Source organism: Syngnathus floridae, chromosome 1 (genome assembly GCF_059516105.1).
Source record: "Syngnathus floridae isolate MCC-2025c chromosome 1, RoL_Sflo_1.0, whole genome shotgun sequence".
Classification (NCBI taxonomy): Eukaryota; Metazoa; Chordata; class Actinopteri; order Syngnathiformes; family Syngnathidae; genus Syngnathus; species Syngnathus floridae.
Window position 1 is genome coordinate 8,176,797 of NC_142413.1, and position 14,721 is coordinate 8,191,517.

General features: G+C 40.5%; 3 protein-coding genes across 9 annotated transcripts; 2 read left to right on the plus strand and 1 right to left on the minus strand.

Annotated features, from left to right (window-relative positions):
* The first annotated feature begins 111 nt into the window (after positions 1-111).
* Positions 112-5,396, plus strand: LOC148403868 (heterogeneous nuclear ribonucleoprotein U-like protein 2). Of its 2 annotated transcripts, XM_088368696.1 has the most exons (12): positions 113-385; positions 656-959; positions 1,048-1,124; positions 1,200-1,442; positions 1,964-2,076; positions 2,269-2,535; positions 2,604-2,726; positions 2,812-2,913; positions 3,395-3,563; positions 3,630-3,860; positions 4,237-4,268; positions 4,346-5,396. In XM_088368696.1, exons 1-12 carry the CDS (start codon positions 214-216, stop codon positions 4,403-4,405), a joined length of 1,893 nt encoding a protein of 630 aa, XP_088224822.1. In that variant the 5' UTR covers positions 113-213; the 3' UTR covers positions 4,406-5,396. The 2 variants fall into 2 exon arrangements, with proteins under 2 accessions (XP_088224814.1, XP_088224822.1); XM_088368688.1 differs by having other exon boundaries at positions 112-385; positions 4,237-5,396.
* On the minus strand, positions 3,980-7,896 carry nudt22 (nudix (nucleoside diphosphate linked moiety X)-type motif 22). 4 transcript variants are annotated; one of them, XM_088368720.1, is made up of 8 exons: positions 7,796-7,824; positions 7,498-7,580; positions 7,313-7,427; positions 6,540-6,993; positions 6,351-6,464; positions 5,667-5,764; positions 4,758-4,851; positions 3,980-4,688 (listed from the first exon to the last, which is right to left on the minus strand). In XM_088368720.1, exons 3-8 carry the CDS (start codon positions 7,399-7,401, stop codon positions 4,569-4,571), a joined length of 969 nt encoding a protein of 322 aa, XP_088224846.1. In that variant the 5' UTR covers positions 7,402-7,427; positions 7,498-7,580; positions 7,796-7,824; the 3' UTR covers positions 3,980-4,568. The 4 variants fall into 4 exon arrangements, with proteins under 4 accessions (XP_088224846.1, XP_088224855.1, XP_088224837.1 ...); XM_088368729.1 differs by lacking the exon at positions 7,498-7,580 and having other exon boundaries at positions 7,796-7,896; XM_088368711.1 differs by having other exon boundaries at positions 7,498-7,867.
* A 396-nt stretch (positions 7,897-8,292) lies between these two features.
* On the plus strand, positions 8,293-14,568 carry dnajc4 (DnaJ (Hsp40) homolog, subfamily C, member 4). 3 transcript variants are annotated; one of them, XM_088368770.1, is made up of 7 exons: positions 8,293-8,420; positions 9,271-9,456; positions 10,044-10,134; positions 10,582-10,772; positions 11,625-11,795; positions 12,563-12,649; positions 13,458-14,568. In XM_088368770.1, exons 2-7 carry the CDS (start codon positions 9,365-9,367, stop codon positions 13,549-13,551), a joined length of 726 nt encoding a protein of 241 aa, XP_088224896.1. In that variant the 5' UTR covers positions 8,293-8,420; positions 9,271-9,364; the 3' UTR covers positions 13,552-14,568. The 3 variants fall into 3 exon arrangements, with proteins under 3 accessions (XP_088224896.1, XP_088224886.1, XP_088224878.1); XM_088368760.1 differs by having other exon boundaries at positions 8,327-8,420; positions 9,330-9,456; XM_088368752.1 differs by lacking the exon at positions 8,293-8,420 and adding an exon at positions 8,432-8,565.
* The last annotated feature ends 153 nt before the right edge of the window (positions 14,569-14,721 follow it).

Consider the following 14,721-nt stretch of genomic DNA (forward strand, 5'->3'; position numbering starts at 1 on the left):
ACTGACAAAATGTAGTTACATTCACTGTTGCTTGGTGGCAGCAAACCTTTTAAACATGTAAAATCTACTTGACAGAAAATACGAAGAAGTAAAGGCGACTTGTCTCAGCCAATCAGGTGCCGAGGTTTCATATTGAACCTTTGTTTTGGTCCGCGAAGGCTGACATTTCTCCACAACGATAGCATTCCACCTCAACTTTTGTACCCAGTAACGATGAAGCTATCCGATATTAGGAAACTTAAAGTGGCCGAACTTCGGTTGAGGCTCAAACAAGCCGGTTTGGACAGCCGAGGGCTTAAGGACGACCTTGTGGAGCGGTTGTGGTCTTTACTGGATGACGACGGCCATAAAAGGATCACAAACGAGCGCGACGTTCAACCACAAGGCAATTCAATTCTCCCCAGACACTATAAGAATTTATATATAAAAATCAAAGCCTATACGGTGGTCTAAAATTGATTCTAAAATCAAAGTGTCATATTTCAGTTCAATCCATACTTCTATTTCCACGATGGCAAGTGATATATGATAAAAGATCATGTCTATCCTTTTAGAAAAATGAATAAACCACCATGTGATTTTACAAATATGTGTAAGAACGCTGCACTTCGCTGTACAATGGATCCTAACCGATTTTCTTCTTTCCCACTTTCAGTTCAACCCTCTCCTCCACCGGTATCAGCCAGGACCCCAGAAATTATTGCGGCCTCCTCATCCTCTCTACTTTTATCCTCTTCCCACACGGAACCAGCCAGTGTCACCCCGCCGTGCGGAGCAGCAAACCAAACTCGAGAGTTCTCTGACTCCGCCACGCAAACGGAAGCTGAAAGCATCCCAGGGTGTCGGTCACCTGTTGATGATGGCTGTCAAGCCGAGAAGAGCAAGCTGAAGCCGGCGGCGGCAGAGGAGGAGCGAGGGCGAGCGTTTTACGAGTTTAAAGAGGAGATACGGTACAAAAGGTAATGAAGAGCAGAGCCTCAGTGATTTGAAAAAGAATTATTTACTAAAAAAAAAATGAGTGTAAATGAACATGTTATTATCCACCAGAGCCAAACTACCACCAGCTCCACCGGAGGAAGATGAAGCAAAAAAGGAAGATGAAGATGCACTCAAATTGCATTCATGTGAGTATCTGAACACATTTCCACCTGCTTTTAAGATAACAGCGACTCATTTTATCCTACTATACTTCCACTTAGACGACAGTCACCTGCACTTCCAAGTGGGCCCTGACGGCGCTTGCGGCCAGCCGCGATTCTGGGATAGATTCCCTCTGTTGTGGTCCGGGTGCAGGCTCACCCACGGTGTGTCGCAAGGCAGGGTGGGCTTCGAGGTGAGGTTGGAGAGGAGGTTATCGAGCCCTCTGCCGGATGGCCCGGAAAGCGACCAGTCCTACGGGATGCGCGTAGGATGGTCCTTGATCCAAACATCCCTACTGCTCGGTAAGTTTTTATTGACGTAAATTTGTAAACAACCGTTTTAGTTTGTCACTCAAAAATAATCGACTCGACTTAAAGTAATGAGGTTATGACTACACAAATGCAAACGACTGTGATTTATGTCATCTTTCCAAACGCTTTCTCAGAGGTCTAAGAAACACCCAGACGGCTCCCACAGACTGAGAAACAGGTGGAGTCTATAGCAGTTCATGTGTCCAAAAAAAACAATGAATAGATTGGTTCTCAAACTGTTTTCAACACTTTGTTAGACCAGTGTGAGACCAGTAGTATCAATTTGTGGAAAAAAAAATAGTAATTTGACAGTATTTGGAGATGGATGGTTTTCCATTGATGAAATAAATAAAAACCTATCATTTTATCTATGAAGATGTAAAAATAAAGATGTAAATATTGTGTCAAATTGTTCCATTCGTCCGGCCCTAGTGTATGCACTATTGCACGTAGTTTGAGATTCTTTAGAAAAGAATGGCAATTGTTTCACAATCACTATTTTGTGCCTTCAGGAGAAGAAGCGTTTTCTTTCGCATATGATGGACGTGCTAAGAAAGTCACATGTGGGAGAGAAGAAGAGTTTGGGGAGCCATTTTGTGAAGGAGACATCATCGGTTGTTATGCTGTGAGTGACGTCTGTCTTGAAATTTCTCTTATTACAAACACACGCACGCACACACACACAGGGTGCTGTTAGCGCACATCAGCGTGGAAACACTTGGAACATGAAATGATTTTCATAAATTATCCATTATATTGATGGATCGCCCAGTCCGTTAATTACTTTGCACTAACTCTGACTGATATCATCCCACAGTCTTTTTCCACAGATGGCGGCGTTCAGCTCTCCTTCCACAAAAATGGCCGGTTTCTAGGAGTGGCCTTTTCCCTGGATGCGTCCGAGCTTGAAGGACGTGCTCTGTTCCCTCACGTGCTCTGTAACAGCTGTGCGGTTCGTTTGCACTTGGATCCCACGGCTCCCCCCTGGTACCCCGTTCCTCCGGGCTTCACCCCACTGGCGGTGATTCCGGCCCGGCTGAGACATCCCAACGCGACTGCGCCGAGTTCCAGAGCGCAGAGCGAGGTGAGTTTCTAGCATTGGATCACTACAAAGCTTCCTCTTGTATTCCGTCTGTGTCTTTGTCTGAATAGATGTTGTTGATGGTGGGTCTCCCTGGTTCCGGTAAGAGCCACTGGGCCAGAGCTCATATACGGCAGAATCCGGAGAAAAACTACAAGCTGTTGGGCACCGAGGAGCTGCTCTCGTGCATGATGGTCAGCCCAAACGCTTCATGTGGGGCAGTCATCGCTAGTCTCATCCAAGTGACTCAACCATGTGTGTGGTTGTGTCGTGTTTTAGAGCGGGGGTGCCAGGGAACGCCAGCTGCAGCAGGCCGCCTTGTGTCTGACCGAGGTAATCAAAATAGCCGCTCACACGCCAGGCAACTACATCCTTGACCAGGTAAGGTTTCACTTAATAACAAATGTACTGGGATTGAGTGAATGTACTTATGTTTTAGGTTTTCTAAGCAGTTTTTTTAGTATTTATTTACTTCCATGTTAGTGTTTTATTTTACTTTACTACAAGAACACTTTAAGCTTGTGTTCCTTTTGTGTCAACTGTTTGAAGACTTTTTACATTGAAAAGGTGAAATAATTTCATTTAAGTCACTTATCTTCACGTTTATATTCTGAATACATGTCATTTAATGTAGTATTATATACAAAATGTTATCATCTACTTACATTTGCTATAATTTTACTGTACTGTATTTAGCGTTTTACTAAGACAGCTAGTTACATTTTTTAATACCTTAACGTAACTTTTTTTTCCCTCCAACAAATGAATTTTGATTTGGTACCATCTCAATAATATGACAATATCACAATATCCTTTACATTGTATTTGGAATATCACAATCCTCTCCCATTTTTTTTTTCAGTGCAACACCCTCTTCTCTGCACAGCGTTACAAGCTGCAATTGTTCTCCGGCTTCGGGCGGCGCGCGGCGGTTGTGCTTTTTCCCTCGGCGAACGAGTGGAAAAGAAGACTGTCGAAGCGCAGAAAGGACAGCGACTACATTCCCGAGACGGCCCTGCTCAAACTCCAAGGTGGGCTTTGATTTGCGGCGGTCTTTCCAAAACGGCTTTCATGATGCGAGCGCTCCTCCCTTTCAGTCAGCTGCAGTCTTCCCGAGCAGCTCGCAGACATCCTGGATGAATTGCACTACGTGGAGCTGGAGCAGGAAGCGGCGCAGGCGCTGCTGCAGGAGTACAAAGACGAGGCCCGACGACTGCTGCCGCCTGTTCCCAAATCAGAGAAACCCAAGAAGTATCTGCTGAAGAAAAGACCGCACCCACACGGGCCTCCTCTTCCACCTCACTGGATCAGGACAAGCGGATTGAACAGTACGTATGAGAAAAGCGATGTACATCTGTACGTATTTATGCAACGTATCCACAACGGCTGTGGCACTTTACAGAACATATGAAATAAGACAACAGAACACACTATATAAAACATTGACTACAATACAATAGTAAACAAATTTATTCAAAGTACCACTGTAAATTACAAATTTACCCCACTTTCTACAGAGAATACTCACCAAGTGCTTAACATGGGTTAAAAGTCTAAATCATAAAATTGGACTTGATCATGACAAGTGTGAAAGTTGTTACAGCTGAAAAGAGTTGTGTCACTTCCAGGAGCTCCATACATGAGTACTTCTGCCCTTAATATGCTGTTCATGTTGTAAAATTACGTTTTTACCTTTCCCTTAAGGCTGGAATAACATGCAGTGTTGGAGCCAGCATGTAAGTACAGATTATGTCAGGACTTCCAAATTTAGCAAGCAATCAGAGTTGATTTTATGTTGTCTTACTTTTCACAGTGGAATGTGCCTTATGACCAAACCGTGTACTACTGCAGTGGCTATGATGGATACTCCTGAAGAACCGGAAATGGAAAGGAAAGCTAATTTTATGCAATCACTGCTTTCAACAATCAAACTGGATTAATATTAACAACAAAACTGCCATTTCCCTAAAGTGCCAATTGGGTTTTTATTGTACAATGTGGAATCGTAGATTGAATGTTCTTTAAAAAAAAAAATCTCAGATTGAATAAGATCCTAACTGTTCAGGCTTCACCGTCTGGAAAAGCAGCACAGCTCCCTTGGCGGAAGGACACAGCTCCGACCACATCGGGCTGCTTCCGTTCAGGCGCAACGTCTCCTGTTTCGAATGTATTCAATTTGAACTTTTTGTAAAGAGTTGGGTTTTTTTAAAGTCAGGATTTCTCACCGCTCTGCTGAGGAACACGATGTCTGTAGATTCATTGGCCTCCGCTCCTCCTTTCAAGTACAACTCTCGGATTTTGTCGGATGACAGCGAACAACTCAGGACACAAAAGACAAAAATGAAACTTTTACTAAACCAGATCTCAGGACATGCTTGAGAGGACAGCAAGGACTGGGAAGTTGGACACAGCGCTCATTGTGAATTTAAAACAAAAGTCAAGATTGTCCATCCATCCATTATCTCTTTGGAGACTCCGACTAACCAAGAAAATATATGGCAAAGGAATACAATCGGGTTTTAATGGCAATTTGTCATTAGGGCGGTGCCCCACCCGATGGCATTAATCTTTCTTCAATTGATGTGAAACTTTGTTAAAAACGTGGATGGAAAGAGTACCTCTAAGGACTCTTAAAATCCTCCATAGCCATTCAATTCAAGAAGAATCAACCAATTTTTAAAAACATAACCTATTCTGCTACCTACACTCTTCTCACAAATATCGTTCCATTTATGCTATTTATTATCATTATTTTTGTAGTTTAAGTAATACTGTTTGACACTTTGTGGTAATTGTGATATTGACTTGAAAGCTCCTTGTTGGATCCAACATTAAACCAGCCAAAAATCCAGTCAAAAAAATCATCCGTCATTACATCAACCTTGATTTATTTTTCACGCAGCATTTATGCAGTTTGCTGGGTCGATCCTGGCTTCAGCCCTTCCTGTGGGAGTTTGCATGCTCCCCCTGTGCCTGCGTGGGTTTTCTGCGGGTACTCCGGTTTCCTCCCGCATGCCAAAAACATGCATGGTAAGCCGATTGAGCACTCCAAATTGCAAATTGCTTACAACATCCTCGTATTTCCTTTATGTGCAACTTATTTATGTAGAATCCTCAAATGAGAATATGTATACCTGATGTAGAACGCAGCACTTGGTTTTTCAGCACCGATGTGATTCAAGGCCACACCCATCAGCAGCGGCTCTCCGAGAGCGCTTAAGGGAATGTTAACCTGGAGACAATTGCAATTGACAAATGTTACATCGGATTTCCCATTTTAATCGCTTTCCCCTAAAAAGCTAATGACGGTAACGTTATTCAAAAAGAAGTTATTGAAAATTTGTAAAAGCAAATTACGGGCATTTCTTGTTGAAATAAATTTAAAACTAATTTTCTTCACTTGTAAAAAAAAACATCGAGATATTGCTAGTATTTCTTTTGTTATCAATCATTTTAAAAATAAAAAAAACAGTTTTCGTGACTTTTGATTTTAAAACTAGTTACGGTATTCATCAATTTGAGTTCACAGTCATTTCGGCCTCTGAAGAAAACCATGACTACGATGTGGCCAGGGACAAAAAAGGCATTATTGAAATCCCCATCAAAAATACATCTGGGACACACAAAGCAATCTCAAAGTAAAATTTGCTGTTGATCCATGGCATTAATAACATGACATTACTAAAGTGCAAATGTGTTATTTTAGAAGTGTGTATCCAAATGCCCTTCACATGAATCAGCTCTCCCTCAAAAGGTTGGAGACCCTTGCTAAACATGCTAGTCGTAGTCCCACACCTTTGGACCGGAAAAAGACCCACCTCATCTCTAATCTCAGCACAAATTGACAAAAAAAGCTCAGCGACGACGGCCTCTGGATTCCGCTCTAGCAGGTTCATGTCGATCTTCTCCTCCCCGAGACGCTCGCATGCCACCTGAGAACGACCGCAAACATGATCACAACTCGTTCAGTAACTTTTTAACTTTTGCAATGAAGGGTTTCCAGTTACCTTGGGTTCCGGATGCCCACCAGGAAGGTCCAGCTTCCCGCCTGCCTCAGCCACCTGCTGGCTCCTCCTGATGAACACCACCTGCCCGTCGCCAGTGCACACAACACCGCCCACTCCTAAAGGCTGTGCCAGCAGTGCCCAGCTGCTGCCAAACTCGCCCTCCCCCCGTCTGCGAAGCTCCGCCGCCTGGCATGACCAGTTGGTACCCAGGTAGTCTTTGTAAGAGGTGAGGCCTATTTTCAAAGTGAGCAGTGGTGCGATCGCTTGACCCTGTGTAGAGTCCGGGTTTTGGGAGGATGGAGTGCAAGATGAGACATGAGCGGCAGGCAGGTCGATGTGGAAAGACTGCAGCCGGAATTTGGCGCCGTCGAAAAGCCATGGCTCCTTGGACACCCGTACGTTCCAGACCTCCTCGATGTGACTTTGGAGAGCGGCGTCCGTATGACGGTTATACCTTCAGGGTAATGATTAGTTTTTTTGTGAGATCACATCCTACCTTTATTTGTTCAATGAATAACAGGAGCATTTTTTTTGTCCTCTGATCGGTTCATTAAAGATAACCAGTTAATGGGGATAGGCGAATACTGATACCAGCCTTATTTTAGGTACTGGATACGTACAAGTTTTGATCACAATATTCTGCCATTTTGTAAAATGAAATTTTATTCATCACAGTCAACAAGTCATCTGTAGTTGTATCTTTACAGTGTTCTGGCCACAATTATCTTTATTCCTCCCATGTCACGTCTATAGATCTGAACCCTTGACCCTACCGTTCAGACAGCTCCACCTGTACTTGGGACTGCCGGAGGCCCCGCCAGGCTGCACAATGCAGTAACAAAGAAACCTCAGGGTCCATCATCCAGCTGTTCTTGTCCACTGTTTCTTCTAAGGAACAATCATTTGTTTTAATGGGGATAGTTGAGTAAAAATACTTTGATAATGAGTCGTTACCTGCCTTATTATAAAGATGTCAACTTTCAAGTGCTTGTGAAGGCTGTCGATATGCATTATGCCATAGCAAACAAATCATGTTTCCAACTAAGGAAGGATACGCTATGTAATTTTAGAAATTCCTACAAGAAATGGACTTCTTGTTACTTATAGGACAACCCCGATGCTAACTCTTCCGGGTAGCAAAATATTCTTTTAGGTGCACTAGTATAATCCAAATGTGGAGAAGTTGAGAGCAGAAAAAGCTTGATTTAAAAAGTCTTTGATTTAAAAAGTGTTGGATTAAAATTGGTGACACTTACGTATTTCGTTTACTTCATAATATGACACGTCCGATACCGGCAAGAAATGTACTCAAACTGGTTTTGTCGCGACATTTGAAACCTACTTACGGCTGCTGATCAAGTAATGCCACTGGCAGACGGAGGTGCATGTGACCTAAACCATCGAAATAGCAAACTAATAAACATTATATTCAATTTTACCACCAATGCGACAAACATATTTTAAAAAACAATAAGCATGACATCAAACAATAATTTAATTTTTTTTTTCCTGAAGCAAGGTTATCGAGTTTGCTGACATACACGTGCTGGGGGCGTGGTTACATGCCAAATGTCAATTGTTCTGAGTCAAGCTCTCAAGATTCAATCCATTAGGTTTCGTTAATACAAAAAATAATTCTTACGATTATAAGATTAAGATAACAAAACTATAAGTGCTTGTGATTGTTCGCAATCATCCGTTGGAATAAATGCGTGTACTGTTTATATGAACTGTTAATAAGAATTGTCAGCTTAAATTCACCTTCTGAGCGCATGATGTGTTTTATTTTGAAAGTACATTTCATCGTTTTCCGGGTTTAAACCGAATTTTATCTTATGCAACTGTACCGAGACAACATTGTTAACAGCTTCACTCTTTCTGGTATGTCAGTTGTTTTGCTTCAATTACCGCATTTATTTAGACTTTAAAACAAAATGATCTGTCTTTTCCCTTCCTTGTTTACTCACAACGTTTCGTGGCTTGTCGTTCTTGAATGTTGCTAGCATGTTATGAACAACATAAAAAGGTGAGCGAACCCTTGCAGCTAACGCCAAGTACCTTTTGTGAGTGGTGAGATGGAAGCTGTAGTTTTGATAAGATGGAAATAAAAGATTCACCTTATATTAGTAATAATAAATATCGTTAGAGATGTTTTGTTAGAACAATTGTTGTTGCTATTTTAACTGAACGCCCATGTTGTGTTCCTCAGACGTCAACAACGTCATCAGATGATTGGGTCCATTCTCATGTAACCCATCGAGTACTGTACTGTAAAATAAATAATAATAATTAGAATAAAATCTCCTTAGATGTAGCTTTCAGGACCACAATTATGAGGGACGGTCACCGGACAACAAAACAAAAGAAAACCATTATATTTTCAAAATAGTCAATATTTTGACATTAAAAAGTTGTGCGGTTTTATGGTTCAGATGGATGGATGAATTAATTCAGTTAATTTACAAATAAACTGACAAAAAGTGTGGTTTCAGAGATAAGAACTCATTTTATCTTGAGAACAGAATGTCTTTTTGAGGTAACTTTTGATAGTACTTTTGAAATAACGTCATACTATTAAAATAATAAAGTTTTAATGTTAAGAAACTTAATTCATGTAAAATGTACAGCTTTTTTTAATTGAAATCGCATAACTTGATTTTATAAAAAGATATATGACTAGTCGAATAAATTTACAACTTTTTTCTCACAAATATATAACTACCTTTTTCAGGCAGGTAGTGATTGGCATAAGCAGTGGAGGAGTTAACCCATGTCTGTTGGTCTGCAAAGGAGCACTGTGTGGTGTCACCACTGCCATCTTTGCCATGCAGCTGGAGGTCCATCTGCGTCTCTGCCAGAGTTGCCTTTGGTGCTACAAGAGTGGACTGCGTCTCTTATCCAGGAGTGCTGCACAAAGGTAATCTTTGAATAATATCCACCAATACAATACATCTTTATTTATTTTGCTGTTTCTCAACAACCTTTGCTGTAGCGCTTTACAAAATGCTCAATTAATATGTCCTTTAATATTTGTCAGCTGGAATCCGGGCGTTCACCGCCACCGATGAATATATTCGCCAAGTACGTTTTTCAACGCTTAGCTTTGTTTATAAAATATTGTCATGACTAAACAGATCTATGTAGACGACGGCATTGCATCGCTTTGGATTTGAGGCCGACACACCTTTTGGACCACTTGCCATATTCATTTACAGTACCACTTGTCTTTACTTGGCTGCGCGCTTTGACTAGTCTCCATAAAAACAGATAAACATTCTCGGTCACATTCACACCTATGGACAATTTAGAGCCTGTAGTCAAGTTCGCACGTATGCTTTGGGAATGTGGGAGGGAGGCCAGGACTTCTTAAATGTGTGGCAGGCGAGTTAACAGCTAGTCCACCAAGCTGCCCAATCGCAATCATATTGTGTGTTGTATTCATCCTAAACTATTTATCGATTGTGGTTTTTTATACTGTGCTGTGCTTTATGTCTGTCATATAAGAAAAAGTGCCAACTACTATGACCTACTGGGAGTCAAATCCGACGCAACTTTGGAGGAAATCAAAAATGCATTTTTTGACAAATCTAAAAAGGTAATCATGTTTTTTTTTTTTTTTTTGCACATTTTTGAGAAAAACTAATAATCTGTTGTTGATGTGCCAAAACACAATGAAATACATTCAATGAATATTCATTAACTAACCTTGAGAGAAAATACAATTTGGTAAAGATATAAAATGTTTACTTAAAACTATATTTTTTTTCATCCAACTTTATTCTCTTCAAAGTAAGTTTATAGTCTCGAAGATGTACCTCAAAAAGATCTTTGAATATCTCAAATATATCATTGTATTGGGGACATATAAATCTGATGAACAACTTTTTTTTTTAACAGGCTATTTAGAAATTGATCCACCACAAGATGGCAGTCTAACTCTAATGTTAAGAAATTTGTTTCTCGGCCAGGGTTCATGAGTCCAACCTAAACCTGCCAAAATGCTTGATTTTTAATTTGTACTTACCCGTTTGATCTTGGGCAGCTGCACCCAGACAGTGACCCTTCTAACCCAACACTGCACAGCCAGTTTGTGGAGCTGAACGAGGCCTACACCGTGCTGAGCAGGGAGCCCAGCAGGAAAGAGTATGATTTCAAAATCAGACGTCCCTATAATGGAGGAGAAGGTGGCCAGGTCTTCAGGTCGGCCTCCAGTCACACCAACTATGGAACCAGGTGATACCATTTTGTTGTTACTAATTGTTTTTCTAAAGACCCGCTCGCCCCTTTTTACGCCCCTAAATGCCACAAAAATTAAGAAGTTGCCTATTTTTGAGGGGGGAAAGGGAGACTATCACAACATGTTAATACATATTAACAACAACAAAATATTAAAACATAATTTTCTAAGGAAAATCAAGTTGTTGTTGTTTTTTATTGAAAAGTAATAGTATCGTATATTATTTTGTAGGGCTAATCACTTCTATTATGAAAATAAATCATTATTTTTCAAGCTGAAGTCATAATAATATGATATCAAAGTCCTAGTTTAACAAAGGAAGAAAGTAATATTTTGGCAAGTCAATTCTAAAAAGTTATATTATTGTAAAATTACTTAACACTTTTCATACTGAAAAACAGTGTTAGCCTTAGCGTGTCTACTAAAAGGCATTAAGTGACCAGATGCAGTTACGTTCTTACAATCAATAGATTACTTAAATTAGGTAACAACTACTACATTAATCCAGTCATTCTCAATGTATGCTACCGGTGGTATGCGGGCTCGCTCTTGTTGCATTATATAGAATTACTGCCCACATAGCACCAGTTGTGTTTTAATTTACAGCACACTACATTTGGAATTCATTGTCAAGAATGGTTTGCTTTAACTTCTACTATGTGCTATCCATTTCAATTGAATCAGTAAGCTTTGAGATTCTTTGTCCACTAAATCCTTCAACAGCATACTCCATTACTCAGCGTTCTGACTGTCAACTCCAACAGTCAGGAACCGTCATGCACCGATTGTATTTCAAACAAGTATATCAGCGCAATGTTCATCTGTCGTTGTTTACCGTTTCCCTACAGCGGCGCGACAGCGCAGGACAACGTACGTTACTGGGAGCAAATATATCAGTCCCACACCCAGGAAATGTCCGTGGAGGAAAGGGAGAGGCGGCGCAAGAGAAACTTCCGCCTGGTGGCCTACTGTTTCCTCACTATGGCGCTCAGCGTCGGGGCACACTTTATCTTCTTCAGGTGAATTTTCATGTCGGCGATGGTGTCGTTTCACGGGATGTGGGCTTGGGATCACAGGTGCCAAATCTGACCCTCCGTGTCACGATTGTTTAAAAACTTTTATCGGCAATTAAATAACTAATGACAGTAATTCACACTTACTGTTGCACTTGTCTTCATCGTTCATTACCTAAAAAGAAGACAAATTATTGATGCACGACTTTGCTAATAATTAAAGATGAACCCTATTTATGTTTCCTTTTAAATTCCATAAAATCTGGTACTGTTTGATTTGTATTGTGTTCCCTTGAACCGAATCATTAACTTAAAGGGTATGTCAACCCAAAAATAATGTTTTATGTGCCCCCACTGGTCTAAACACAGCGTTCTGATTAATATTTAGTGTGTGGAATATGAGTTAAGCAGCAAGATTCACCTATTTTTATCCCTCACGGTGCGGCTCACTTTCAGAAAACCGGTGACCCGACAGTGGCAAAATGGCTGTCCACGGAAGTGGATAAAAATAGGTGGATTTTGCCTGTTTAATTCATATTCCACAAATCAAAAATGAATCAGAACACCGTGGTTCTACAAGCAAGGATGCACAGAATATGTATATTGTCACAAAGAAAATCTTGGGGGTTGACTTGACTAAGAAGACTTAGATGATCCACCCAATTGATAACATTGAACCTTCGGGAATGTTCTGGGTTAGTATCATGAAACATTCTGCTGATCTTTAGAATTTTTGAAGAGCGTGCCTGCTTGACTTTAATCAATCATTGCAGGAAGCTGGAAGAGGTCCACAGTAACTTCATGGATGAGAAGGATCGAGTCATCACCGAAATCTACAAGGAATCCAAGGAGAGGGCCAGGTTAGTGACAACTTATGTAAATTTATTGTGATTATCACATTCTCTGGTCTGTTTATCAGATCTTTTTCCTACTTGACAATATTTTATCGCCCCTGCCTGGCAGCAACCGTCACACTGGACTTTGCTTTGCGCGCACCATCAATAAATTATCTTTTTTTGTGAATTACTGTGAAGATCCGTGTATATAGCACGTGTAACAGACATGTTATAGCTCATAAATTATGTGTAGGAAAATGTTGAGTTGAATGTATTTAAAATAACGACAAGACAGCTAGCTACATGCTAACACACAATGGGGACCGCCATAGGCAGGCTAATGAATAGCATCAGTGTATTTATAAACCTGTTCTGTAACCAATAGTAGTAACACATGCAGGTTTTATAAAAATACACACAGGCTAATATTCTTTGTCTTCTGTGTACAACAGGACCCAAGACCAGTTCTTTGTACAATCTATATCTGTGTTAGTCTGCCATGCACAAGGAGATGCACAGATGCACAGTGTCTTGAAGTAAAGCAAAAAATGAGCCAAAACCTGTATAAATTGTCCACCTTTCTATTTAATTCTGTAAATACTGTTTATATAATTTAATGATGTTTTATAACATACAAGATTAGAGAGGACTATAAAAATCAAAAGCATTTTTGTTTTGTAGGTGGCTGGGACAGATAATGGTATTTTGATTCTTTTCAAAGGGGAAGGGTGATTTGAGATAAGATTGTAGTTACTACTGCCGTTCGTCGTAGATGAAGAATCAGGTCAGCTCTAATTTATTTTTGTTCTCGTTTGTTTTTGTTTTTTTCCAGGGTCAACGGTTTTAAGAAACAAACGGAGATCCTGCGGCAGAAACACACAGAGTTTTTGGAGAAATACAAAATTCGCAACGGCGGAGAGAAATAGGACGTTTCATTTAGCTGGGAATTTGTTTTTAGATTTTTATTAGTTTTGGCCGTCATTTCAATATGTTTTTTCCCATAATGAGGAGCCAAACACAGATTGAAGTGACTGGAATGGCATCACCGATGACATCACTACAAAGGCCGCTCAAAAAGGACAACAAAAATCACCAATGTGAGAAAGTGCATCATTAAACTGGTTACGTCCAGTTAAACATACGTCAATAGCCTTTTTGTAGACACAGAGCGTGTCTTTTGACTGAGTCTCCTTCCCGTGTGTGTGGCGTGATGTGAGTTTGGATCATTGGTGGTCACAACTTGGCCTCTCATAAAAGAGGAACCTGTGTGAAGTTTCTTCTTCTAACGCGGCAAACCCCAAAGGAATCTCATGCTTGCTGTCGTAAAGGATCATCCAAGTTGTAGGTCCCCACGGGTAGCGACATTACAAGACGAAAGACACGAGCCTTTATGAAACTTCACACAGTTTCCGGTGTGATGTCGCCTTTGGACTTACAAATCAAATGTGACTCCCATGAGTTAAGAATTAATTTCATGCTCACAAAATGGACCTTCTGTTCTGTTTGACTATTGAAAATGGCACCAAGAGAAAATTGACTTATAATTTTTTTTTTTTTTTGCGTAACTGTTATTTGAGAACATTTAGGGATATTGAAGGGGTTCTCAAAGAGGAAAACACAGCATTCTGATCAATATTCCATTTTGGAATAGAATTAAAGAGAATCAATCTTCATCTATCTCAGGAGCCGCCATGTTGGGCAATGTCACCCACAGCTGTTGACCGAAATTAACGTCACAACTTTTCAGACATCTCTAACTTTGAACGAAACAACACTGAAGATGGCAAAATCAAGAAATGCTCATGTTTAACATCAAGGTTTTTTTTGACTTGGCATTTGCCATTAACTTCTTTTCTCCCCGTTGTGACGCGTATGCTGTTTGTTTATCGTACAGCTTGGTATTTCTTTCCCCTCATGCCCTTTTTTAAAATGATAAAACATAACTAAGTATTGAAAATTATTTCATGGACCCCTGAGCTATGTTTCACAGACCGCCTTAGGGCACGGTGATCCCAGTTTGAGAACCAGCGCTGTACAGAATGTTTTCTTCTTGTGTTGACTTGTCACCAGTCAGCCCGGAGCTGAGACATAAAAGA